General features: G+C 46.2%; 1 protein-coding gene across 1 annotated transcript in view; it reads left to right on the top strand.

Annotated features, from left to right (window-relative positions):
• The window catches only part of DDX31 (DEAD-box helicase 31), a 44384-nt gene extending 18465 nt beyond the window's left edge, over nucleotides 1-25919 (top strand). Inside the window, 5 exon segments of the mRNA XM_041474842.1 lie at nucleotides 442-581; nucleotides 5955-6036; nucleotides 12633-12744; nucleotides 17899-18079; nucleotides 25508-25919. Coding sequence (XP_041330776.1) covers nucleotides 442-581; nucleotides 5955-6036; nucleotides 12633-12744; nucleotides 17899-18079; nucleotides 25508-25658 — 666 coding nt within the window. The 3' untranslated portion in view covers nucleotides 25659-25919.
• The last annotated feature ends 1858 nt before the right edge of the window (nucleotides 25920-27777 follow it).

Raw genomic sequence — 27777 nt, 5'->3', positions numbered from 1 at the left:
CCAAACAAAGCAATTTAGCCGAATTCCAAATTGGCATCAGCTGTTTTTTGTTTTGTGGTTTTTCTCCCAAATGCAGAGCAGGCAGCTCCATGTGGGCAGTCCTGGGTGCTTTTTGGTGTGAGATTTTATCAGATTTGATTTTTTTTTTAGGGGAAGCGAACAGGTTTCTGTATAGAAATAAAATATAAAAGGCAGAGAGAGACACTGAGATGGGGAAAACTGTCCTATTATCTGAAAGTTGGCCAACATGTCACATCCACATGTCAAAAAACCGCCGCGGCTGAGGGGCTGAGTGATGGTTCCGAGGATGAGGCGTGTTCCAAACAGCCCAATTCCTCGGGAGGTGCAGCGTGTGGGGTGTGCCTTTTGTTCCAGGTGAGCCGGCTGGGTGTGTGGTTTCTAATTAACATCCTGTTAATTGCTCTTTTCCCCTTCCTGAAGTACAACGCTCCGGCTTCACCTGCGGAATACATCCACCGGATCGGGAGGACGGCGCGCATCGGCTGCCGCGGGAGCAGCCTGCTCGTGCTGGCGCCTTCGGAGGCAGAATATGTCAGCTTGCTGGCTTCTCACAAGATTAAGTGAGTCAGAAACGCCAACAAAAGTTTCAGCTCATCCTTGCTAATTAACCTTCCGTGGCACTTTCAGCGGGACTGTGCCTCGTGCAGGTTTTAATAAGAATTTATTAATTCTCGTGATCCAGGCCTGGCCCCAGACTAGCAAAAGGAGAAGAGGGAAGTGTGTGAAAATCATCAGCCTGACAGGTTGTGCATGAGTGAGTGTGTGTGGTGAGGGGCAGGGATAGTCAGAGATCCTTTGCACTCCATTGTTTTCTCTCTGGCCCTGTGTTCACATGGTGACTATGTGGACATCACAAGTCAAACAAGCCTGTCAGATGGTCCCTGGCCCTCTGCCTGCATGGCACTATATTGTCAGAGATGGTGCTGGCTGGCCCCTTGGGAGAGACCTGGGGGAGAAATTGCTGGGGAGATGTGGGTCATATCTGCAGCTGACCAAGATGTGTTGTTGAAGTGGCTTGTAAAAGGAACAGGAGAGGCTTTGGCAAGTGGTGAGAGCCCAGTGTGGTCCTGGCAGGCAAAAAGGGAGGGTAGGCTCTGCAGACCCAAAGTGGGGTGTGCTTCCAAGCCTACCTGGCTCTGGCTTAGACTTGGGAGTAGCAGCAAGGAGAGCAAGCCAGGCTCAGTAAGAACCAGCCCAGTGTGCAGTTAGGTACCTGATGGCTGACACATGATGAGATTTTAGTCCAGCTCTGCTTGCACAATGGTCTTTTTGTAGAGAAAACCCAGAACTGGCTGCTCAGCATCGCTAGGCAGGATCTCCAGCCTCCTCAGCAGCCAGCTGGGTGTTTGTGCCTCCCCTTGCTCCCCGCTCTGCTGTCTCTCAGCGTTTGAGAACATCACCAGAGTCCCTTCAGTGTTGTAGCAGTGTTGATGGAGCCCTGTAAACTCATGCACAAATTAGTTCCCTTTTATTTCTTGTGTTTCTGTCGGGTGGAGCTGCTTGGAATCGAATTTGGTTTTGCATCCTTGAAACAAACAAATGTTGGCAGTAAATACAGGCTTATTCTAGGCTGTGAGCCATTTAGTGGTCTAACAAAGAGCCATCCATCATCCCAGGTAACTATCTATTAAGCAGACACCAGCAAGACATGGAAGGCTAAGCTGACAGGGTTTTTTTTCATGTAACAAACAGCACTGACATTTAAAGGTGAAATCCCACATAATTGTGAATTTTTAACTCCAAGTAGAAAGTTCTGTTTTTCTATTTTATAATATTTTGGTATTGTTAGAGGAAGGAGAGAGAAATTTCCTTCCTTTTTATTTTAAATGTTAATGCTTTTATCCAATGCTGTTGTTTTTTAACAAGTTTAGGGAAGTGTCACTCAGGCTGGTAATTACATCTGCTAAGGAGACCTGTTGTTGAGCTGGCCATGGTCTTCAGGAATCTTGAAGACTGAATAAGCAGGAGGAGATTTATGTGAATTTATTTTTCCTTTGCTTTTCAGAGCCAGACAACTCTGGGGATTGCCTTTTCTTGTTTTGCTTGTTTGTTTTATGTTCTTCAGATGAAGGACTTGCCAGAAAGGAGTATAATTTGCCTTCCCTGACCCCCATCCTCAGAGGGAAGGCAGCGAGTGCCTGACGGGCACGGGGCAATCCGACCTCTCTGCTCTTCCCACACAGATGAGGAGAAGGGGCACTGGGATAGAGCAGGGAGCTGATGAATTACTGAGAAGATGCAGGAAGGCAGCTTGAAGCTCAAGGCAGCAAGTGCCATCAGCACAAATTGCCGTTACCCTTCATAAGCAGAGCATTATGGTGATAATCCTGACAATTTAATTCAGTGTGAGGGCGAAAGACAGCGTGTGTTGGACTGTCACCGAGCCTCTTAAGCATTGCTCATTTCTGTTCCTTTACCCTAAGTCTTTGTAGCTTTTGACTTGGTCTGCACAAGTTACTGGAGTTTGCTTTTTTTTTTTCCCCATTCTTAGCTTAATTTTTAAATCTCTTGGGTTTTTGTCGAGGATGAGTGTGTGTTGTGAATCTTTTTTTTTTTTAATTTGTTGAGGGGTTTTTTTCCCTTTTTAAAATGAAGTTCCCACTGGGTTTATTGAAATGTAAATACTTCATAAAATATGTATTTTGAAGAAGACAAAGCATGAGATGTGTCCCCGCAGCCTTCAGCTGGTGTAAATGAGCATTGCTCTGCTGGTTTACTGGAGATGAGGATCTGACCCAGAGTTTTTTCCTAAACCCCTCCACCCACCCCAGCATGCATGGGAGTAAGTCCAGGAATGTTGAGAGTCGGAAGTAATGAGAGCAGACGTGGCTTTGTTCCTGGATGAAAATCCACTTCGGAATTAGAGATGACTGCCTTTGAAATTGGAAATCGCTTGCAATTAATTTTCACCGGTACCTGAAGCCTCTCCTTGGCTTCCAGTGTGGAAAAGCAGCGTTAGCCTTTGCCAAAACGATCTCACTTTGGCTCTGCTGAGATCAGTAATTCCTGTTGGGGCTCAGCAAAGCTGCCTCCTCTCTCTGCAACTTTCAGTTTGGGCTTTGTGTGGCTGGAAGTTGTGGCTGCTCTGCCCAGCTGTAAATGTGGATGTGCAGGCATGTGCACACTCATGTTTTCTCTCCATTCCCTCTTTCCTTTTTTTTTTTTTTTTAAAAAAAAAAAAAAAAGGATAGACTCCAAAATGTTCTGTCTCAGCTCCAAGCAAAACTAACAGATTTCTCTTCAAAGGGAGGAGGCAACAAGCAGAAGAAATGCAAGGTTTTGATTTTTTTTTTTCCTTTATGTCTCTTCTAGCCCCTTCAGCTGCAATCTCGCAGCGCCTGCCTCGACAGCTATCAGATAATTTCTTTATCTGCTAACAGCAGCCTAACTAATTTATAAAGGAGGAGGCATCACCGTGAAGGCACGAGTCGTTTCCCTCCCTGCTCCAGTCGTTTCCCTCCCTGCTCAGGGCTGTGCTGTTCCCCCTCCCTGCTCCCTGCTGCGAACCCAGTTCAGGGATCTGTTGCTGGCGACACGCCAGGGGAGGGGAGGACCCGAGAGGGGGTGACAACTCCGACAAATCAATGTCAAAGGTTTGACATTTTCATTCATAGCCGTGTCAAAGCAACCTTTGCAGGGGGAAGGGGGAGGTCTGCTTTCCTCTTGCTTAAGTGGTTACCATTTATGTTTTAATTTGCTGTTATACTTTTCAAAACCAGACAGAGGAACCCTCGGTTGTCATTTTATGCTCCATTTCCCTTTCTCCCCCATCGATGCCCCGCCTGTCTCTGCATCCTCTGTGAAGGAATCTGTGCATGGGGTGGCCCAGCTGTACTTGGGGGGCTGCTCTGCCTTGTAGGGTGTCCTATGGCCATTCTGGCCCATCCCTTCCAGGCTGGATGGCTGTTCCTCTGCACCTTCTCCTTTCCTTATGCTGTGATGCTGACTTGGCTGAGGTTGAAAAGGCAGGTTGCAAAAGTAAAGGTTTTGTTGCTTTAGCTGGGAAGGATGGGGAGCAGGTGAGGATCACAATATCCTGTCAACACTGTGGCAGAAATTTATCCATTCCTGCTAGCCAGGTGTTAGAGAGCTTGGAGTGAAAATAAGAAGATACCTTTGTTGTTATAATTTCTTTCTGTACTTTACAAATTGAAGAATAGCAGCAATGCTTCCTTTCAGAAACCACAGGCAGCTTTCTGACCAGCTGAGATTCAGGTATCTGAAAATTGTTGGACCCCAAAGATTTCTGTCTTCTTTAGATGGATTTAATCCCAAATGAACTCCTTGGCTTCTTTCCTAGACGTGACCTTTGCCCATTACTGAAAATTTGGGCCCACAGACATCAGCTTTTATGATCTGAGTAATTCCCTTGGAAAGGGGACCCAGTTTGGATGCAGCTGTAATATTAATGGCCTGAAGCTGCACAGCTGTTCCTGTGCTGTCACCTGGAGTGTGTGTGCCCCTTAAGACAGTGTTAAAGAGGACAAAGAATTTCTGGTGTCCTGTAAATGCACCTTTAAGCAGGGCTGCTCACTTGGAAATGAAGCAGTTTTCTAAGCATTTCCTTATCTGGGCCATAGCAGGACCCAGCAGTGTCATGCAAGCAGGACTGGAGAATAAATCATCTGGTTGAGCCTACAGGAGGAATGTGAGTCGACAGAATGAAAATAAATGCCCAGTGTGAAGCCTGGCTAGGACAGCTGAATGAGTCTCCTGTATTTAAAAAAAAAAAAATAAATGTTGTGGAGTCCCTAATGGGCTGGGCTTTGGCTTTGCACTTCAGATGAGAGGGGAGGTGAGTTCTCAGAGCAGGAAAGGAAATCAAACTGTGTGTCTGATGTCAGAGGTGGCTTTTGAGGCTATAAATGAATTGGAGGGTGAGTTTGTCCATTGGGAAGTGCCTCTGAGCTTTCACCTGAGTGAGGCAGCAAGGAGCTGGAATCATGTAGGATCCTTTGGGAAAGAAAGAAATGTGACCAGAGGGAAGGAAGCTGCAGGGGAATTGTCTGATGGGAAAAGGTCCTCAGGGTTTTGTTGTTACCCTCTGAGCTTGAGTCACTGTGAGAGGAAGGAGCTGTGTCTTTGCACACCTTTACTTTCAGCTCTTTGGTGTTGTGAGTGTGGTCAGTAACACAGGTGGAAACAAATGTGTGTAAACATGAAAGTACCATCCTTTGAGTGAGGTTTGAGCACTGTGTCTCATTCCAGAGACTCTGGGAGCTGAATTGGAGGAGGTAAGATGTGGCAGGAGTAGCAAGCAAAGTGGAGCAGGTGTTTCCAGCCTGTGGGTGCCTCAGTCAGTTTCTCACAGTTACACAACCAATCTTCTGCTCCTGAGTGAAAAAAGAAATGTTGGACAACCCCTGGGTTCAAAGTGGAGGTTGCAGATTTTATTCTTTACAGTTACAGAACAAATTTACAAGAAGTATTAATGTTATGAGCTGCTTCAGCTCTGTCTTGAGTTTCTTTTGGTGAAAAGAATAACCAGGTGTTTCCCAATTGTCCTGGTGCTTCTCAGTGCAAGGAAAGAAAAATTATGACAATAATGGAAGTGTAATCCAGTTTATTTCTTTAATCAGTTCCTCTTGGTTGAGAGCCAAGGAGACTTCCAGTGAATGGAAGGTCCACCCTCAGTTATTTTGATGCTCTGCCAGAATTGGAGTGTATGTGTTGTTTGTGACTTAAAACAGTGACAGAATTGTGGGTCAGTTGTGTCTCTGTGCCACTGAAAGCAGGGGTTTGGATTTTACAGTAGTTCCTCTTCCAGAGGTGATGAGGGAGTGTCTGCACCAAGACCTTGTGTATTTCAGGAATAAATTCTCAAGTTAAACTCTGAATCTCAATTGTTTTGCTCTCCATTACCAGTCTGTGGCTCATTCCACACTGTGTTCCACAGCAGGAGAAACAGTAATTTTTTGTCTTTGTTGCCTCAGTGTTTCAGAGCTGAAGATGGAGAAGGTGTTAGCCACCCTGATGAAAGATGATCGCTTCAAACTGCACAGACCAGGAAGCAAGGTGAGTTACTCTGCTGCTTTGGAGTTGCTCCAGTTTTCACTTGCCAGTCCAGCATCACAAGTGTTCCTGCCTCCGTGTCTTTCTTTACATCCATGATGTCAGACAGTGTAAATAATTATAGAACTACCTTATATCACAATTTTTCAGTCTTTTGTTGTTCCCAGAAAGCAGTAGCTTGCTAACTCTTCAGGGACAGGCAGGGCAGGGAAGGTTTCTGGATGCAAAAGCTCTGTGTTTCTTCCCTCACAATGTTCCTGTTTTTCCTGCGTTTCTGCACTAAAATTCTGTTGGAGATGACAAATGGCTCTAAACTTCTCTGAAGAAATGAAGAAAATGCATTTGGTGATGTGCTACGTCAGGGTTTTTATCATCTGTATTTACTTGGAGCCTAAAACAAAGCTCCCTGGGTTGACAGGCACCTTTTTATTGACTTGGGCAAGCTTTGGGTCTGCCTTCAAGTTGCTAATTCACAGAATTCACTCATTTGCAATTGATGTCTCGGGCGTTGCTGTGCTCTGGCAAATTAAATCCTGCCAGAACCTGCATTTTGAATGCAAGTCAAGAATGTGTCAAGCATGATGCAGCACACACTCTTTTTTTCTCTCTTGTTGCTGTTTTGCCTGCCCATGCTTTTGTTACCCCGTGTCTGAGGCGTTGGCTGCTGGGAGCCGGGGTGTTCCTGGTAAACATGGCCTGGGAAGGATGTTCAGTGTTCCTGCACCTCTCACACAGCCAGGTCTGAGCTCAGCTGAGATGCAGCTCTATTTAAAGCTCTCTCCCACCACTGTTTTTGGCTGGAATCAGCCTGTAATGCCTGTGTTTTAAATGGCTGGATCGTGCATAGGATATTGCCTCGTAACAAAGTTCAGTTGTGCTTTCTTAGTGCAGAAATTATTTTAAATAGTTCCATGTATAAATACTTCCCTTTTGTCCCAAATGTGCTTACAGGGAGAGTGACTTCAGATTTCCTTTGAAGACTTTTTCAACAATTCCATTTATGCAGAAATTGTACTTTAAATTTGTTACTCACATGGGACAGAATATTCACTGTTCCAGATGTGGGGATGAATGTTATTTCAAGGAAAGTGGGCAAAAAAGAGAACATGTTTTGTTCCAGGAAATTTCAATTTTAAGTTTTGAAAAGCTGCGGGAGAAAATCCCTTTTTAGCAACAAAAACCTAACCAAGCCTGTTTGGTATTTCTACCATGCTTCCAAGTTGTCAAATGCTTTACACATTTAAACACAGAATTTTTTAAACGCACATCTTTTGGTTTTTATCCTTTCCTTCCAAAAAGCTCTAAACCCAGCCCCTCTTTGAAAGGAGCAGTTGCTGGTGTGGGCAGGCCCTGCCATGCCAGGTGCTGCACACAGGAACTTGCACAGAAGGACTTGGTTCCTTTTGCTTTCAGAGGTGGGATTAAATTCCGCTTTTCCCTCTGACATCAAAGCGAGTGGGATTTTGCTGTTGACTTCACTGGAGCTGAGATCCATCCACTGTGGTTGTAGGATGGTTTTAATCTCTCTCAGGAACTTAGAAATACAGAATAACCAGTTTTTATGTGACTCAATCTGAAAGAACTGGGATTTAAGAATAGAGTTTCTCTTCATGGGAAAAATTCTGTATCAGTTATTGGGGATGGAATTACAGCAGTTCTGTCAGTATGAAACAGACTCCTTCAGGAATGACTTGAAAAATATATTAATGCAATCAAGGACTTGTTGTGTTTATTAGCTCCACGTTTATATTGCATGGAGACTCTGAGTGGTCAGCTCAGAATCTGCAGGAACATTTCCCAATTTTCAGGAGAGTTAATCTCTATTAAATTCCCTAAATTTGCACACGGACAGTACAACAAACTGGGAGTGCAGTGGGACAGGAGGGATTGAGGAGGTGTCAGGAAGAGCTGAACTGATCCTATTGGGACATTGCCTTTGGAGGGAGGTTCAGCTCTGCTCTCAGCTCTCCGTGCTCTGAGTCATGTATATATTATAGTCCTGCACACAGGAACCTCATTATGATGCTCTTCAGTTCTCATTGCCTCAACTCAAGTCCATTACAAGTACCACGTTGGAACATGTATTTTTTGGGCTTCTGTGTGCAGCCGGGGAGCAAGCTGAAGTGCCTGTAAAATGTATATTTTATATTTAGGTATATGAAATATATATGTGGCTATGTCTGGGCGTGTGAATGTTCACCTGCCTACAAAGAGAATAAATTTGATCTTTCAACTTTTATGGAGGGGGGCAAGGGGGACTTGGTGAGTTCTAGAGAAGGTGTGTGGAGGTTAGTAAAAAGTTGTTATTAAAACAAAATCCTTCATTTTGTTTTGAAGTATAATGGAAGCAGGAGATGTTACAGCCTGGCTTTTTGGTGGGTTTCCCCATCCTTCTTTTTTTTTTTTCCTGTTTTAAGAATGAACTTCTCTACCTCAGTCTAGTCTTACTGTGTTTCAATTTTTTTTCCATTATCATGTTCTCTTAATGAAGTCAGAAGTTTTCAGTACTTATCCCAACCTCTCAAACCTAAAACCTGCCATCTTCATCACTGCAAGTTCCCTTCTTCTGACTGAAATCCATAAATCTTTTCCTGGTGGAGTTGGCATTTTTAGGAGTTACCCTGATGTCTCAAACTGGTTAAATAACATTGCATCCTGACTTTTTTCTCTTGCATTTCTTCTTTTAGCTGATAAATATTGTTAATATCCACACTCATTATGCCAGTGGTTTGGGATCTGCCAGAACAGGATTTTAAGGAATCACAAGGCAGAAAAAGTTCTCCTATCCCTCTGTTTCTCCATGATGGCAACAGTGCTGCTTATTTAACAGAGGGATGAGGATGCAGATCAAGCAAACCTCTGGGGTAGGCTTTTATCTTTGGGGTCTTGGAAAAATGTGTAAGGTCTCAAATTAATTGTCCTGCTCATCCAAACCAGGATTAAAGCTTGCCTGTGTGAGTAAAGAACATGGAATGGCTTCCATGCCCTTCCAGTGGCACTGATTTATTTGATCTGTCCAGACACTCAGTCATGGGCAGGTTTTATTTTCACAGTTCGCCTCTGAGTCAGTTTTAAATTTAGATTCTTTTTTTTTTATTATTGGGGTGGGGTTTTTTTGGTTTTTTTTTTTTAGATGAACTTCCCTGGAAGACAGGAATCAAACACAGGTTTTTTTTTCATGCCCATTAGGGTGCAATTTTAAAATGAGTTCTGTCTCAAGGGTCTGAAGGGGATAAAAGACAAAGTGGAGATGGGAGGAGGGGAGAAGCTGTTTTCCGAGGACATTATGTTTCCTGCCATTTGCTTTTTTTTTATTTATATCTCTTGCACTGACCTCACACTTTGGAAATTATGCACCTAGCTTTTTATCCCTCATTTTTGTCTTACTTTTTTTTTTTTTATTTTCCCCCAGCACCAGGAAGAAGAGATGCCTCATTTTGAAACCTAAAGGGGGGAATAAGAAAAGTCCTTTGTAATATATTGCCATATTATCACTAAATCCCCTGACAGTTGTGACACAGAAGCAAGTCACCTGTCACTTAAGCTTGAGGTCTCTTTAATTTTCTCCTGGAATTCGCACCAGGCTGTCTTTAATTTGAGGCCTTTATTGGAATTCTGAAACCTTTCTGCCTCCCTGGTGCTCAGATCTATTCTGAGTGCTGTTACAGAATGTATACAATAACCAACACAGGGATTCAGAGGGGGCTGAAGCACTGTTTATTTAACACTCTGGAGGGATTTTCGTGCTTATTCGGTCCTGGCTACCCAGCTTTCAATATCGCTTTGACAACCGTTATGCCCTTCTCATTAATTTTAAACAGTTAAAACACAGGAAAAAGAGAAAAAGTTTTCATTATTAAAGTGCTTTACTTTTTAATAACAGAGGATTCTGTCCGCCAGGGGAAAGGGCAAACCTCACTAATTTCACATTCATATTAAAAAGCGCTGGGAAGGTGACACTTGGTGCTGCCAGGAGGCTTAACAAAAGGAAAGTGCTGGGGGCCGGGAGGAGCAGGCGGGGCCAGGAAGTTTTGTGTTTCACCTCGGTGGAAAGTTGGTGGTGACAACAAGGAGTGGCCACTTCGGGCAGGCAGCTGCACTCGGGGGTCACTGAACCTCTGCAGGGTCCTTGGCTGGGGAGGGTCTCAGCTTCAGGGCACACCTGAAGTCAAAGGAAGCTCTGAAAGGAGTGCCCAGAGAAGTTGAGGAAGGTCCAGAGAGTGAATTATGTGAGGAGCAGATGAGGGAGCTGGCTGAGCCTGGAGGAAAAGAGGATCATGGAAGAGAACTCACAGACAGGAGGATGCAGCCAGATGGGGGTCAGGACCTGCTCCCAAGGAACAAGGTCAGGAGGAGAGGACACAGCCTCAAGCTGTGCCAGGAGAGGTTCAGGTGGAAAATCAGAAATAATTTCTTCACTGCAGGAGTGGTCAAGCACTGGAATGGGCTGCCCAGGAAGGTGGTGGAGTCCCCACCCCTGGAGGTGTTCAGGAAAAACTGGATGTGGCACTCAGTGCCATGGTTTGGTTCACAAAGTGATGATCAGTCAAAGTTTGGTCTCAGTTATCTTGGAGGTCTTTTCTGACTTAAATGATGCTGTGATTCTGTGAGGTGGGTTGTGAGCCTTTCTTGAGGGGACTGGGAGACAGCGGAGATCAGAAATCTGGGAGAGTTAATGAGTTAAAATAGCCAGGCTGTCCTTGGAGGTGCAGGTGGACAGAAAAGAGGATCATGGAAGAGAACTCACAGACAGGAGGATGCAGCCAGATGGGGGTCAGGACCTGCTCCCAAGGAACAAGGTCAGGAGGAGAGGACACAGCCTCAAGCTGTGCCAGGAGAGGTTCAGGTGGAAAATCAGAAATAATTTCTTCACTGCAGGAGTGGTCAAGCATTGGAATGGGCTGCCCAGGAAGGTGGTGGAGTCCCCACCCCTGGAGGTGTTCAGGAAAAACTGGATGTGGCACCCAGTGCCATGGTTTGGTTCACAAAGTGATGATCAGTCAAAGTTTGGTCTCAGTTATCTTGGAGGTCTTTTCTGACTTAAATGATGCTGTGATTCTGTGAGGTGGGTTGTGAGCCTTTCTTGAGGGGACTGGGAGACAGCGGAGATCAGAAATCTGGGAGAGTTAATGAGTTAAAATAGCCAGGCTGTCCTTGGAGGTGCAGGTGGACAGTCAGTCCAGGCAGTGAGTGAGCAGGAGCTGCAGCCCAGGTGTGTTTGCTTTGCTGAGGAATTCCCTGGAATTCTGGAAGCTGTGGGATCCTGAATTTCAGAGAGGGCACAGTGCAGGGCATTTAAACTACATTTGAGGTCTGTGTCTGGGCACATTTGCTGTTGGGTGCAGAGTGGCACATCTGGGACAGGAGAGCATTTTGTGTCAGGTGCTGGCAGCCCCCACGGTCCCTGGGGTTTGTTTGTGGTGTCAGGGGGATGTGGCTGCTCTGGCCTGGCAGCAGTGCAGAGGAAAGAGGGGTTTGCAGCATTAGCATGCAGATCTGCCAGAGAGGAACAGCAGGATTGCTGCCTTGGCACAGGGCTCCTCCAGAATCCCAGGAGCTGGGTGTTTGTATTCAGTCAGCCCTGCTGGGGTGAGGGGTCTGACCACTACCAAGTTGCTGCCTTGGATCTGGCACTCTCACACTTGGATGCTGGTTCCTGTCTTGAGTCACACTGGAGAGCTGTGCCCTTTTCTGGGAGAGGTGCACATCCATGGATGCTTGGCTGTGCACTTTGCTGTCAGCTTCCCATCAAAAATTTCTCTTGTTTTCTGGTCCACGTTTCCTTTCTCTGCCTGCATCCCTCAGAGAGGGGGAGAGCCTCTCTTCTCCTCCCAGTAACAGCTTGCTCCCAGGAATGTTTGTTTTCCATTTCCTGAACTTCATCCTGCAGTCTGATCCCAGGAAAGCTGGAACACGTGCAAAATTGCCCTTTTGGCCTGAGGAAGTTTATTCTGTCGTGCCTTTGGTGCAAGGGGCTTGTCCTGCTCTAGAGGAGCCAAGTGATGGCAGTTCCAGTCAAATATGATGTGTTGGCAGTCAGGAAACTTCATGTAGAAATCCATGCTGGAATTCATGAGAAGTTCATTTGGTTGCCTTTGTTCACAGCTGCTGAATTTGGTCTCTTCTCTGGAGCTTGGGGGTGGTTGTGGATCTCGTGGTCTCCTGCCCTGGGTGTTTTGGGGAAGTGCACAGGGGAGCTTGCAGCATCACTCTGAAACTGTTAGTTTAGGGTTTGGGGAGAGTTATTCCAAATAATTCCAATGGAAACTGGCAGTGGGATCTGGCCTGTTGTACCTGGAAGCAAAAAAAAAAAAAGGGAAGGGAAAAGAAAAGTAAAGGAAAAAGATACATGATAGATGTTAGAAAACACAAAATTAAAACTGATTTGTTCTCCCCACCACACAGCACTCACTGGCTGCTCTGACTTTAACATCTTTATCTGGATTTTTTTTTTTCCTCTAGTAATATTGAGAGGATTACCTTTGTTGGCCCCTGGGTAGTTGCTGTGTGATTTTACTGTTATTAAATCTATTGTAAACTGCTTCATTATTCCTGACTCAAATTCTCTCTTTCCTCTAATCCTCCTGCCTCCCTGGTAGAAATCCTGTGGCAAGAACCCTCAGGAAGTCCGGGAGAGGGCCACGGTCCTGCAGACAAAATTTGAAAATCATGTCCACTCCAGCGAGGGGACTGTCCAGTGGGCAAAGAAAGGTCAGTGAGTTTCTTTCCACTTATCCCACAAGGGCTCAGAGGAGCTGCCAAGGAGCTGCTTTCTTCTGGGGCACAGCATCAGGGAAAAGGCCTGGAAGAAACATTTTGGGGCCGTTGGGCTCTGCAGGGGGCTGAGGCAGGCCCAGAAGGCTTTGTGGTGATATTAAATGTTAATTTCTGGCGTTCCCATATTATGTGCAAATGAGATTTAGTCTTGGCTTTCAGTGGGATTCACATCCAAGGGCTTTGACCCAGTAACAGGAGCCAGTGGGTTGTGTGTGTTATGCTGGGAAGAGGATGGGTGACTTCCTCCACCACATCCTGCTGCAATTCCCATCAGATGCCTCCAGTTCACCCCAGGGGTGAATTTGAAGCCTGGAAGGCAACATGTAACCCTGAGCAGGAAAGGATCTTGGATTGAAGCTGGTTGTGTGGGATGGGAGATAAAAGAGAGAGGGGCAACAACTCAAAAAAGCAGGAAGAATAAAAACTGGGATGGACTTGATGATTGTAGCTGTGTACAGGTCTGGGGTTTGATGTGCCATCCTTTCCAAGCAGTTGTCACTGAGCAGTGTAAGAGACTCTGCTCTTCTTCCTCTCAGTCTGGAAAATTGAGAGGAAGACAGATTTGGGAGAAAGATTAAAATCTTGCTGGGGATGTGGTAGGAAAAGAAACCCCAAATTGTCCCCTGAGAGGAGCCACAGAGGTGGTGCAGAGTAGGCTCTGTGGGAAGTCAGGCTCCAGAGCTCCTGGGCAATTACTGGAATTTGACTATGAGTTACTGAGACAGGTCCACAAAATGCAAACCCTTTATGAAAGAGACTAAACCATTCTTGCTCACAGTATTTAGGACTGGAGCCTTTCCCCTTTTTTTGAGTCTCCTCTTCCCACATCTCTCTTCCTGACTGTTTTCTTTTTTACCTCATTCCTCTGAGTCAAGCCCTGCTCTCAAAGCTTGTGTAGAAGTTATTTCAGTTCTGCAGCATTTTGAGTTTTAGGGAGTTCTGGTGGGATTAATTTTAATGGTCTGCATCATTCCTGTTTGCCATTCTGGGTACCTGCTGTGTGCACCTGCATACAGGTGTGGGACAGTGTGCCTTGTGTGCTCACCTTCTGAGAGCACCTTCCAAGGGGTCCAAAACCATATGGGGAAATTGCTCTTGGAGTTATACAGTGTTTGAAGAAACTGGAGAAGGAGAGGCTGTTCTCAAGGTAAAAGTTCAGCATGAAAATTGTTTGGAATCTTGAGAAGTGATTGTTCAGGAGGTTGAAGGTGCTGTTTTTTTCTGAAAGTTGTACTCCCTTCTCAGGTGATGACACAGCAGAGCAATCAGAGTATCTCCTATGACTATCTGCTTACCCCAGTTATTCTGCATGCTTTTTTATTTATGTGTGGCTGTATTGAGGGGCAGAGGATTTGAAATTCTGCTGTTTCACTCTTTGCTCTCCCCGCCACCACTGCACATCCCTGGGCTGAAATCTCACCCCACCTCCAGCTGTTGCAGTGCTGATTTCAGTTCCTTGGGGTTTTCAAACACCTTCTCCTGCAGTGGAAGTGCTGGACTTGCTACACAAGCAGCTTGCAGGTGTGTGGTGTAGTTTTGTAGCTGCTCTTTTAAATCCACAATCTCAAAGCACGTGACTGACATGATCATAATCCTTCATTCTGCATGGATGAGCTTCTTGCTGCTCCCTTGGGACTTCTTGTACCCCATGCAAACTTCTAACCTGAAATGCCTGTGACAGGAACAACCAGAGAATAACTCTGGTCACACCTAAAAACCCTCTGTGGTTCCTCTCTACCCAGTGTCACTGTGCACACACCCACCCACACACACACTTGTTGCTGACCTCAGCATAAATAACTTCTTTAACCACAGAAAAGAAGTACAGAAGATACATTTCAGGAAATGCTGAAATACTGTGCATCCCATTTATCTTGTAGAGGAGCACTCCACCTCTTTTTCCAACTCTGCTATCTACATATGCAAATTTTCCACTGCTGAGTGGCTTCCATAAGCCCCTCTTCCTCCCCTCTGAGCCAGGCGTCATGAATAATTAACATGGCAGCTGGCTTTTGCTTTCATGGCAGACAATCAATTGGAAACTGTGCCAGAGATGCATTTGTTTCTCTCTCTTTTTCTGTTTTTCCCCATTTTCTGACCTAGTCAATGTTAATAAGCAGTGTTTGCGCTGCAGCCTGCTTTCAAAAGGCGAGTGGCTCCCTGCCCACTCTCCCCTTCTGCCTCTGGGTCCCGTGGTTTTCACACTCAAATCAAATGGTTCAGGGAAGGTGCTGCCCTTCAAACTTGATTGACTGATCAGCAGTGAGCTGGCTGGGAGGAGGGGTCTGGCTGGGCCCTGCTACCTGAAGGATGAACCTTAGCAAGAGTGGAGCCCCTTTTGGGAAGTGGAGGATGCTCATCGCAAGGCTTTGCGTGGTGGTAGGTGCTTCATTTTGGAGCTGTGGAGCCAGAAGGAGCTCAGAAGACTGATGCTGAGTTACAGAGAGGGTAAGGAAGCAAACCCTGCTTTCCTCCTCCTCATTTCCCCGTTTTACAGCCAGCAGTTGAGCATTTTGCCTCCTCCTTTCTGTCCTCAGTGCCTGTGTGTGGAGAGGCACAGCAGAGTCACAGGAGCCCAGGGCTGTGGCACAATGCTCAAATCCATGGTGGTTTTGGTGCATCCTTCCCTCCTGCTCCCACCTGCCCTGGCAAAGTGCCTCCAGTTTATCCAGCCCTGCTGAGGCCCTGCCCTGGGGCCAGTGCTGGGAGCTGGCTGCCAGCTGAGAGCCTGGTGAACAGGTTATGTCACCTGTCTCCCTTTCATATCCCATTACCCTCTCATCCCCTGGTTAGAATAACAACAAACCAGCCCATCTAACCCCCATCATACATAGAACACACTGGCTTTTTTCTTTTCTTCCTTTGATTTTCCACAGTTGCATTTTCTGGAGAAAAAATGGGGATGCAGGGGTGCAAAGGACCAGTCTAAATCCTCTGTCTTTGATGAGCACAAGTCCAAATCCCACTCCAAGCCAATACATGTTACCTTAGACTTGTGTTGGTGTGGTAAAACCTCTCAACAGCTCAGTCAGTTTGTTTTTGTGGCATCAAGATAAGGAACCCTGTACATGAATTATGGCCTGACCAGCACTGTTACCAGTCTTTGTGAGTTGTTTTCCTAAAGCTCTGTCTCTTTGATCACAAAACCATAAAAGAATTTCAACTTTAAAAAAAAGAAAAATCCAATAAAGCGTTCAGTATCTGGCTACTCTAATTGCACATAAAAGCCAGAAAACATGGCCCTGGCAACACTGAGAGGTCTAAAGACCTGATAGTAAAGATTTTAAAAAGAATCTCATCCACAAAGGTCTTCATTTCAACCTCATGGGTGCTGTAATGAACATCTCAGCTCTGAGCTGCTTGGAGGTGAGCAGGTTCCTGGGCTGGCACTGACCTGCAGCTCCAGCCAGGCTCTCAGCTCGGCTCTGGGTTAGTGCCTTGCAGCTCTCCCTGCTTTTGTGTGCCCTGACTCACAGCTGGATCTGGCAGATGTCTGTCAGGACTTTGGGAAGAGGGGAGCCTTTGACACTTTTGATTCTCTAACTCTGATTTGGGGAGTTGGAACCAGCAGCTTTTCCTCTCTGCACGGCTGGGGGAGGTGAGCTCAGCCTTCATAATAACAGGATCTTTATATCAGCCATTTCAAATGCTGTGAGGCAGACAGCTGTATTAGCTCCAATGGGACTGAATTCAAAGCAGGAGCAAGTTCCTATTGTTCCCTTTGAAGAGTTACCCCTTCTCATAGGTGAATTTGACCAATAACTTTATGGAAAAAAAGAAAAGCAGCAGAACAGGAGTTTTGAGAGCATTTGAGCTGGTTTATAAGCCCTCAGAAGGATGGCCTTCAGACAGGAGACTGAGACAGTATTTGGAATTTAGCATTCTCTTTTTTGGGAAAACACAGGTCTCTTGGTGCTCAGAAGCCTCTAAAAGAGCAGCATTGTGAAATTGGGAAGAAGGTGCAAAAAACTCAATCTTTTCTTCTCATCGATTGGGAAAAGGAGTTCGCTTTGCTCAGTAAACAGAGCTTTGATGGATTCCCTGGGTCCTTCCAGGAGCTGATCTGCTAAAATGACATTTTTATTACTGTTCATAAACTCCAATCTCCGGCTGCTGCCAAGAGATTAGACATAAGCTGTGGGCAAACTTGCTGGTCCGGTGGCTCAACAGGCAAGGGCAGGAGAGGTGAGAGTTTAGAGCTCGCTGCTGCTGGGAGTGAGAGGGAGAGGAAGATGCAGAAGGTGCTTTGGAGTGAGGGCTGGGGGGACACAGGAGGTTTAACAAGCAGAGGAGCAGCAGGGGATTGAGGGGAGGCATTTTCTCAGCTGCAGAGTTTCCTTCCTGGAAGTCCCTTTATTCCCAGAGCAGGGGCCAGCCCGGGTGTAGTGAACGTTCTGGGGACGGGGAGGAGCAGAGGTAGTGCTCATATTAGTGGATGATTGTCTTTAGAGCAATGAGCCCTGAGGGAAGGGCATTACAGGAATATAAAGATGGGAAGGGAAATTTGCACACAGTTCTATTATTTTTCCCTTTTGAGAAGGTGAGCTCTGTTCTCAGTGTGCTGATGAGTCAGGAAATCCATCCGGCTCTCAGATATTTATAAGGGACTAGCTGGTAACTGGTGAAAAATGCATGGACTACTGGGACTCTAATATCAGAGGAGTCTTCCTGTGCCATCTCCATGCTTCTCTTTCTTCATCCCTGCATCTCTGTTCTCACTCTCCTCTTACCTGCTGCCACTCAGTGTCAATGACTCTGGAGAGAAGTGCCACAAACTTAGCTTTTGTGGCTAAAGGAGCAGCCTTGCAGGAGCCAAACCCAGTGCAACTCAGTGGAGTTGTGTTTCAGTTCCTAACACCTCCCCAGCACCTACCTTCCCTTTTGGGATTGTACCAGTACTGTGCAACCTCACAGGTTTTTAACATGCCAGCCTTTTCTGCCAGCTGCTGACCAGAAGGTGTCCCAAAGGACCAGCCCCATGTCCTTTCAGCTGGAACAGCTGAATCTTTAAGTGTGTGTATATATATATATATATATATATAAATGCAGCAGCAAACAGAATTCACTGGTGTTTTTCCTTCCCCTCAGCACTGCAGTCTTTCCTTTGTGCCTATACCACCTATCCCAAGGACCTCAAGCACATCTTCCACATCAAATCTCTCCACCTGGGTCACGTGGCCAAGAGCTTTGGGCTGAGAGATGCCCCCCAGAACCTGACTGCTCTTCCAACTGCAGGCTCAAAGAGGAAAGCCAAACCAAGCCCAAAAAGGTAGGTCAGTCTGATGTTCCTGAGCTGTGCTGTGCTTTGCTCCTCAAGGTGGTTGGGCTTGCTCCAGGAATTGAGTGTAAAAAAAGCAGATCTGTTGGTAGGAATGATCCTTCTGCAAACCTGGAGGTGTGAGTAGCTCTGGCCAAAGCATTTCTGCAAAATCCTGTGGGATCTCTCCTGAGAACAGTCTGCAGCAAGCCCAGAGTTGCAGCTCAGTCTCCTCTGCTCAGGGCTGTTCTGGGTCCTGTTCTGTGTAAGGAGCTGGAGACTCCCTGGTGCTGCTGGAGGAGCCCTGAGCCCTCTCCTGTGCCGGCAGGGGAGCTGAAGGTGCTCAGTGCATCTGATCCTGCCTGCTCTGAGCTGGGTCCACAGGACAGATAATCCTCTCTTTTGGGGTCACAGTGCTGAGGACACGCTCTCTTCCCACTGCAATGGCAGGATCCAGTAAAATCATTGCAATAATTCAAAGGAGGAAAATCTTTTTTTTTTTTAACAGCATCAATTGTGACTCTTTCCGTGTAATTGTTGCTACAAACCCTGTTAGCAAACCTTAGCCATGCAATTAAAGCACTAATCCACATAATTGTTCCAGGGCTGGGCACTTCTCTTGCACATGCACCTATCCTGTGAAAAGAAAAAAAAATGCAAGGGGAAGGGATTTGAAAATAAAAAGTTGGAGCCTGCATTGTCCTGCTTTCAGCAGCCACCAGGGACAGGCCACTGCTCTGCCTCCTGCTCCAGCTGACCCTCCTCAGCAGATGGGCAACAGGATGGGAATGCCCCTGTGAGCAGGGGATTTAAGGGAGCTTTATTTCGGGAAGAATAGCCTGATTAGCTGATAAAGAGCATGTAAGATGGTATGGGGTGGGCTTTGATGTCTTGCTGGCCCAGCAGGGTGTCAAGCTATGACTGACAGTAGCGTGTCACAGGATTACTTGGCCTGTAACAATGCCTCTCTCTGTTCCTGTGATGTTGCTACTCTGTTAGAGCTACTTTTTCCCTTGTTACAAACCTCTTTTAGATGGGGGTTCCTCCTCCCCAAGTCTTCATCCCATTATAGCACAGACAAGCTCAAGATACAGTAGGTATTTACACACAGGACGTGTGGGGTTGGGGGATGTGGAGGTGTTGGAACAAATGGTCTGAGAGTGATTTGGGAGCTCATTTACACGTGGATCACAGAATTGCAGCTCAAGGAAAGTGGGCAGACTTTGCACAGCTCTGTCACGGCTCCAGCTCCAGATTTCAAATCCGGGAGCATCTGCAAAGTTAAGACCCTGCAAAAAAATAGCAAAAGTTGTGGCGTGCAACAATGGTTCCTGCCTGTGAAACTTGGCTTTAATCAGCTTTCGCTGTGTGTGCTTAAAAAAAATAAATATATAAAGAGAGAGGGTATATTAGTATTTATAGGATAGTTTAGAGAAAGTGAATATTGATTCAAATTCAATCTGCACTTGCATAAATCCAAGATTATGCTATTAACTTAGAGAATTGCTCTTGATTTCACACTGACAAAGCAGAAAGCAAAACTTAGCCTGCCATTTAGAAAACAAATGGTTTCTAATTGTAAAATGCAAGGCTTGAAATTATAACAGCACAGTCACAGAGCAATCTTTTTAATTATATTTCTCACATGATGCTGTGAGTGTTGGTTGTCGTATTACACATTGTCTCCCAACATCTGATACTGGTTTTTAATCAGGCTGCTCACTAAAGCCTCATCTCTCAGCACCTGCCTAGAGAATAAAGAGGAGGCACTCCAGGTTGAAAGTGGGGTAAAGGCAATCATTAAATGTTTCCTTACGAGGACAAAGAAAACTTTTCATTTCTTTTGAAGTCTCCTTTTGTGCTCGGCGCCTCCTTGGAGAGCCTGCTGGGGGAAGGTGAGACAGTGAGAGGGAGCAGCCAGGTGTGTGATGTTTCAGTGCTGAAATGTGGGAGCAGCCCTCTCCTCATTGCCCACGTCAACTTCCATGCATTTTTCAGAGGTCTTTGTGCAAACCAGCTGTCCCCTTAGCTGTAGTGGATCTCGCAAAACCCGATCTGAAGACGGAAAAATAATTGCTGGCGATGTTTTCAGAAAGTTGCAACGCTGTGTTGAGGTGAGAGATGAGCACACGAACCAGATACTGCATATTGAATTACAGCACATCAGCTTAGTCAGTGTCTGGGCTCATGCTTTGACTGCAGGCTGGAGCAAGGAAGCTGATCCCAGCTCCATTGAGGGATTAGCTGTCCTTGCTTCACCGTGGAGTCGCAGCACGCCGAGGAAGTGGCTGACAGGCCAGATAGACTTGTCTTTTAACTCCTTCAAAATGCAAATGCCAAAGACCCACTGCCATTCCACCGTGCATCCCTGTGCTGCTCAGGCATTCTGGATCAGCTGAGGGTCTGCTTTCCCTTTGAAATCAGGAAGGCCAGTAGTGTGTGTGCCCCCAAAGGCTTTCACTGCAGTGAGCAGTTGCAACTTAATTTGGCTTTTTGGTGAGTTCAAGCCATCACAAAGAAAGGTGACTCTTCAGTTCAGCTGATTCTGTGGAACTCCCTACTACAGGAATTTCTGATGCAAGAAATGCTCAGAAAGATTGAATTTACTTATGAGTATCAAGAATTTCTACAGCATATGCAAAAAGTGATATAAAAACAAAGGTGCTTCAAAAAACCCCCTGGTGCTTCAGAGTTTAAGCCCAACCCTCAAGTGAAATGGGATCAGGAAGAGGAGTTTGAGAGCTGCCCATCATTATCACAGTGCCATTGCTCTGATGTGGAGATGGGCATGGCCTGAAGGCTTTGGCTGCAGGATCTTTGTGTTAATTCATTCTTCAGCATGGTCAGATAGAATCAGACAGCTCCTGGGAAACACGTCTTGTAGCCCTGTGTCCTTCACATGGCCAGGGCAGCAGTTTCCTTTGGGTGCAAACTCGTGGCCTTTTACCTCATCTCCCCCCTCACATCCTTGGTTCCACTTTTGAACACCTTGGCATTGACAATTTTGAAAAAATACAGGGCTTGTGACTCAAGGCTGCAGCTGAGCCTCCCTGCACAGCAATTGTCTCATCATTAGAAGCACTTTGCTTGCCAGTTTTTATGTGCACATTTAGAGCTTTCCTGATATCACTTAATTAGTCAAAATGCAGCTTTGGAATTCTGCCCACTGGGAATTTCACTTTGGGCAGTCTGCTCTAGAAAGCCAAACTGGAGCTTAGGTGAGAGCATGGGCAAATGGAGCCAAAAATGAGAGTAAGAGACATGGCTGCTGTGAAAGGAAACATCACCATCACTCTTCATTAAGGCAGTTCAGGGACACAGGTGAGTCCTGGCTACCACATCATGATGTTATAAAAGAAATCCTAGTATGAAATTAAAGTTTTATAGTTGTAAAATCCATCTGATTGTTTCCTGCATACAGCAGTGCCCTTTATTACTGCCCTGTTCCACTGTGGCTGCAGCACAGAGCCTTTGCTCCATCTCTAATCAAGTTAACAGTGCTTGCCCACAGAGCTGGAAAACCTCTGTGCTGGGGGCTGTGCACCAAAAATTATCATCTCTCTCTAATTGAAATATATTCTGTTCTCTAGGCTGGGAAAGGGCCTGACAGAAGCAAGAATCCTGGGAGGATCCCAGCCTCCCAGTGCTGCTTTTGGCCTTTTTCCATAGGGTGAAGACCAAGGGATGGCAGTGAAAGTGAGACTGGGGTTTCTGTGTGGCTGAAATGCATTTGACTTCAGTAGGGCAAGGTGGGCTTTGCTGTTCAGCACATCCTAGTGTGGAGACCACCCTGCCCTGAGTGTTCTGGAACAGGCTTGGTGCTCATTCTATCAATTTTCCTTGATCTTCTCAAGCATCTGCATCAGCTGGGAGCAGAGGACCTGGGCCATCTGTTGAGCTGTCGAGAGCAGGGTAGGATTGCTGATGGATTTCTTGCCCCCACTCTGCAAAAACAACAGCAGCAAAACCAACCCAAACAGGGTTGCATTGGCTGCAGATGGTTCATCCAATGCTATAAGTAGGAAAAGCAGGTGTTGCAGCAGCCTTGGCCCAGAGGTAACCCAGCTCTGCTGCTGGCACAGTGTCAAGGAGCTGTTGGAGATGCTGTCAGGCAGATTGATAGTGCAATCCACGTTGAAATGTTTTCTGATAAATGGAACTGCCTCCTCGGGTCTCCTCCAAAGACACACCGTGAGTTCTGGGACTGTGTGTCAGAACTTCATCCTCCTCCTTGCTCAGCTGGAGCAGTTTGGGAGCCTCTGGATGCTGCAGATGCTGGGAGTTGGGTAAAGGTCACTACACCTGTGCACTGCATTGCAGCAGCATCTCACACAGCAAGACAAAGGAGCAGGCAGTGATGCCAGCCAGGTTCAGAGGCACCTCCAGGAACAAGTTCACTCACACTGAGGTGAAAGATGAGCAGAGGCATCTTCTGAGCCAGGAGATCAGTCCAAAGCATTCAGATTTCCTCAGAGCTGGAGGGTTGGGCAGCACCAGCATCCCTAAGATCCCTGTGGCTCCCAGGTGGGGAAGGGGAGCAGCAGGCTGGGAACAGCTCTGCAAGTGTAGAAGGGAACTGAAGCAGAGCAAAGAAGGATTTTACTCTTTCCTTCACTGGACACTTCTTCTTCCACATGTTCCTCTCCTGCCTTTTCATCATTGAGTGATGTGTTTAGTAAAATTCACAAGTTTCTCATGTTTAAACAGTGAATAAAATCATTCCAGTTTTCTGGAGGATAAGAGTTTTTTTTTGGTTTTTTTTTTTTTTTTGTTTTGTTTTTTTTTTGTTTTTTTTGTTTTTTTTTTTTTTTTTTTTTTTGTCTTTAAAATTCCCTGTAGCTCTTTTCCAGCCTTTCAGGAGATAACAAAGTCGTCTGGGGACAGTTCCTCTTTTTCCTTATTGTCTCTCAGCTGAGGGTCTGGGTACCAGCTTTTGTGAGGTTGCAGCTTAATTACAGATGTGCACAGGCAGCTCTAAACCTGAGTCTTTTATTCCTTCCTCTGTCTCAGTATACCATGATACCTGTACATGAGATGCTCATCCTCCATGTGCTTTTCCAGTGATGGGAACATGGGTTCTGTCTGTGTTGCAAATGCATCTTTACATTTACAGCCTTTCTGTGAAGCTTTTAGCCACAGTATCACCACACAGCTCCCTTAAATTAACATCCCAGCAGCCCTCAGCAGCAGGGAAAGCACAGGGAGGATGGACATGGAGGCCAAAGAGATAAAACACCTTGCCCAAGGATGCTCAGGGGATGAGTGTTAGGGTCTTGCTCAGTTCTCCTGGGGTTTGTCTCATAACCTTGGTGAGGGAAGGTGCCCTGTGGTTATCTTGTGCTCTGGCAGAGCCCCAGAGACTGTCACCAGTTGGGCAGAGAGGGGAATTCTCAGCTTTACAGCAGCAATCAGGGCTCCTGACCTGCTGCAGTTTCCTGGTGTGCTGTCACTGCAGGCTGCTGTTCCCTGTAGCTCTTCCATCTCATGGTTACACAGGGCCTTGACAGCTGCTTTTCTTCTGTCTGTGATGAGCACAGGTTCCACAGCACAACTCCATTGATTTTTGTGGCCCTGGGTTAGAGGGAGAGAGCTCCCTTTTCCCTGCATCCCTGCTTTTCTGTGTACAGCTGATCACCTCAGCAGGGAGTATTGATTTACTAATTGGGCAGCAATTTCACCTGATTGATAATAAAGTGTTGGACAACCTCCCTGCTGAGCTGCAGCTCAGCCCTGCAGCTACTGGTGGATTCCTTGTCCTTCTGCAGCAGAGTGCCCTGTTGTTAAGTAAACTTGTCTGTTGCTTGGAAACCCAGGAATTACTGTAGGAAATGCTTGGAGACAACAATCAAAGTGTCAAATAGGAACTTCACCCACTGGTGGAGGGGGCTGAGCAGAGGATACACCTGCACAGGCTGCGGGAAGGGAGCAAGCAAACACCCCAGGCAGCCAGGAGTTCACTTCCCTTGTCCTCCCTGTGGGTTTGGCCTATTGAATGCCTTGATCCATTGCTGCAGCCAGAATTTCTTCCTTCTCTTCAGCACCCAGTTTGGGTTTGGACACCTGAGGGGACTTTGAGGCAGTGCTGGAAGGTGTCACCTTTAGGACTGAGTGTTTAGGGCTGAGTCCCTGTGCTGTCCCCAAAGCTCACTGGTGTGTGTGGAGCTGCTGTTCAGTTCAGTTCCCTCGTGTGCAGAGGGACAAACAGGTTTCTGTTCTGTTTTTCTGGACACAGCTGAGGTCTGTTACAGGTCCTTACTAGAACTTGCTCAGAGAGGTGACCCTGGAGGTGTTCAAGGCCAGGCTGGAAGGGGCTCAGGTTGGACTGGTCTAGTGAAAGGAATGAGGTGATGTTTAGGGTCCCTTCCACCCAAACCAGTCTGTGACTCCGTGGTGATGAGGAGGAGGGTGGGACATGCCAACACCAGTAGCTGTGGACACCCTGTTATGCCCAGGACCATGGCAATGAGCTAGGGAATGACTGGTCCTGCACCCATGAAATTGTGTTTTAAATAACTGAGGGTGAGCTTTGCCCAAGGTTGTAGAGCAGGACAGTGGCAGAACTCGTGGTGGGAAAATGCTGAGTGGGTTTTTATATTTATAGCTGGCAGTTTAGGGCTGCAGGGACATCCATGTTGGAGCTTGGTGGCCATGCAAAATGCAGCTACTCTTGCAAAAAACAGTCTCTGGAGAGGGAGGCTGTGAGGTGCATGTGATGGCTGCAGGACACTGCAAGAAAAGAAAATCTGTTGGATCTGTTGAGTTTAGACTCATGATATTCTGATTTTCCCCTGGTTTATTTGGGAGGGAGTTGTGCTTTCAAGCTCTGGATTTAAGCTGTGTTTATAAAATGTTTCCATTGTTCAATGTCATTGGGCTGTTAGGATTATTATTATTATTATTATTATTATTATTATTATTATTATTATTAGTTCCATCTGTTGGGTTTAGACTCATGATATTCTGATTTTCCCCTGGTTTATTTGGGAGGGAGTTGTGCTTTCAAGCTCTGGATTTAAGCTGTGTTTATAAAATGTTTCCATTGTTCAATGTCATTGGGCTGTTAGGATTATTATTATTATTATTATTATTATTATTATTATTATTATTATTATTATTATTAGTTCCAAACCGCTGTGTCACCTCACTCATCAGCCTTCAGGCACACAAGCTTTCCTCCTTCTCCCCACCACCCTGCAAGAGCATTTGTACAGAACAAAGGCTTGCTTTGAAAAACGCCGTGCTATTTTGCCACCTTTGTGGAAACCTGTCACAACAATACCTAATTTTGCACGAGGCAGAATTTCAAATCAAGCCTCAAGGAAAGGGAGCTGCTCCTTCTCTAATGTGCTACTGTCAGTGGCATTGCAGGAACCCACCCAGCAGGAGAAGGGGTTCTCAATTCCTGAATTCCTGAATTCCTGTGCTCTTCCCCCTGCCCAGGTCTGAGCTGCTCAAGAAGACCCACAGCAAACGCCGCCTTGCTGAGCTCCTGTGCTCTGAATATTCCAGTGGGATGGACACTGCTGGAGCCAAGGTCAAGAAGAAGAAGAAAAAGCAGAGAAAAGCTGGCAACCAGCAGATTCCAACATAAGCCAGGCCCTTCCAGTCATTGGCTGTAAAAGCTGCTTGAGTGCCTCAGCTGGGGGTCAGGGTGACCTGCCAAATCAACTGAGGAGTGTTTCAATTTATCAGGCAAATGTGGGAGGGATCCTGGGGATCTTGGCCTCCTCCCCTTCATTCCATAGGTCCAAGTGGAATGGAGCCTAGGCGTGTCCTGCTGTACTGCTGCAATTGAATGTGGCCTCCTGAAGATGTTTTTTTAGCAACAAAAATAAAAAAAGGCTAAATATGATTTTCAGAGAATCGTGATGTGTGTGCAACATGAAAGTGAGACAAGTTTGGGCAGGCAGGAGGTGCTTTGGTGTTACAGGAACACTCCACAACCCAGGTGAACACGGCAGGGGAGATGTCCCAGGAGCACTTCTGCTCCTGTCTCAGGTAATGAAGCCACACTGCTGCCACCTCCTCTCCTGTCCTCTGTGCACTGGGCAAGGTCTGTCCCTGGTCACTGTTGGTCAGAATTGCCACCTGCAGGGATGCCAGTGGCAGGATTGTGGAGAACTCTTCAGTGCAGTGACACACAGTCCCTTTGGAGCTCATGGGCACAGAACTCCCTGTCAGAGCTCCTGGGAACAAACATTGTCACTGTGGGAAGGAGCCAGAGTGGAATCCAGCAGTCTCCAAACTTCTCCTTGCCTGCAGCGTGCTGTCATTCCTGATTATGTAACACAGAGGGAGTCTGAGATGGCTCACCTCTCTGAACATTAAAGCCTTTGCAGGTTCTTGCAAACCCTTGCCAGCCATGACCCAGCCTTTTGGGGTTCTCTGCCTTGAGCTAATGGATTTCACTTCTTGCTTTTCCCATTTGCCATCCATCTTGTTCCCATCAGAGAACTGGGACACTGGGAAAAGGGATGCAGGATGGCCCCCAGTGTGCTGAGACTGGCACTTGTTCACCACAGTGGGTGAAATGAAACCCAAATTTTCCCACTGTGAGTGGGAAGGTGCCCCCAAAGCCTGCAGGTGATTTCCCAGCTCCTGCAGGTGAGCCCCCTCTGTCCCTCTCCATGTCCCTCTGCTTCTTCCAGCCCCTCCTAGAGCACAAGCACCAAGCAGGGCACAGGTGAGAACAGCACAAACCCAGCCAAAACACAACTTTGTGCTCCTTGCTTGTGTCTTCCTTGAGGAAAGGGATGAGGAAGAGCAGCCCACCATGACCTGAGCCAGGCATGTTTAATGCAGTAGCAGAAAGTGCTCAAATAGTGGCAATTTCAAATGTCAGAAGGAAGACAAGTACTGAAAAAGGAGTGTAAACAGATGAAAATGATGCCTGGTAAATGCAGAATTGAGGGCACCTACTTTGGGCTGTAGTGAGTCATACAAAGGATTGTAGGAGAGCAGCAATCAGCCCCAAAGTATTTAATTTCTGGAGTGAAGGTAACTTTTGAAACCAGAATTTTTATTTCCTCCCAGGCAATTATCAAACACTTCAATTTCACTGCAATACTTTTTTCAACACTTCTGAAAGATGATAGAAAGGCTCCAATATCAAATTAACCATGATTTTTCAGAGAGAATGAAGTTACAAACATTTATTAGATTAAAATAAAATAACAAAGCCCACCTGATTTTGTTATGAGAACTATTTGGAAGAGCAATCAGGTTTAAGGCAAATGTCAACTTAAACAGAAAAGAAACCCCTGAGGATGAAAATGACTCAGAATGATGCAGAGAGTGTAAGTTTGGGAATGATCTGGTGCATGAAGGGAAAGTACATGACCTTCTCCTGGCTGACTGTCACGTAGGAATTAATAGGGACTATTGGCAAATTCACAATAGTAGGAAAAAAGGCCAACAGCACATAGGTGAGAAACATCAGGAGATCTCATTGCTGCCTGTATTAACTGGGCATGAAACTGTACAAATGGTTATGATGAATAAAGCGATTTTTAAAAAATATTAGAGTGCCTTTTTCTTTCAGCTTCGCCATCTGTAGCAGACAGGGCTTGATTGCTTGAGTGATTTGGGAAGGAGAGAGGGGAGGAGATTGTTGAATAAGAAAGTGTTAAAAGAAGTGCACATGCACCTGAGTTTTCTCCTAATAAACTTGAAGGCTGATGAGAAAAAGGTGTTTGAGTTGTGGCTGGGTG

Source organism: Pyrgilauda ruficollis, unplaced genomic scaffold (assembly GCF_017590135.1).
Source record: "Pyrgilauda ruficollis isolate IOZ18807 unplaced genomic scaffold, ASM1759013v1 scaffold34, whole genome shotgun sequence".
NCBI lineage: Eukaryota > Metazoa > Chordata > Aves > Passeriformes > Passeridae > Pyrgilauda > Pyrgilauda ruficollis.
This window is presented reverse-complemented; position numbering and strand designations above follow the sequence as displayed.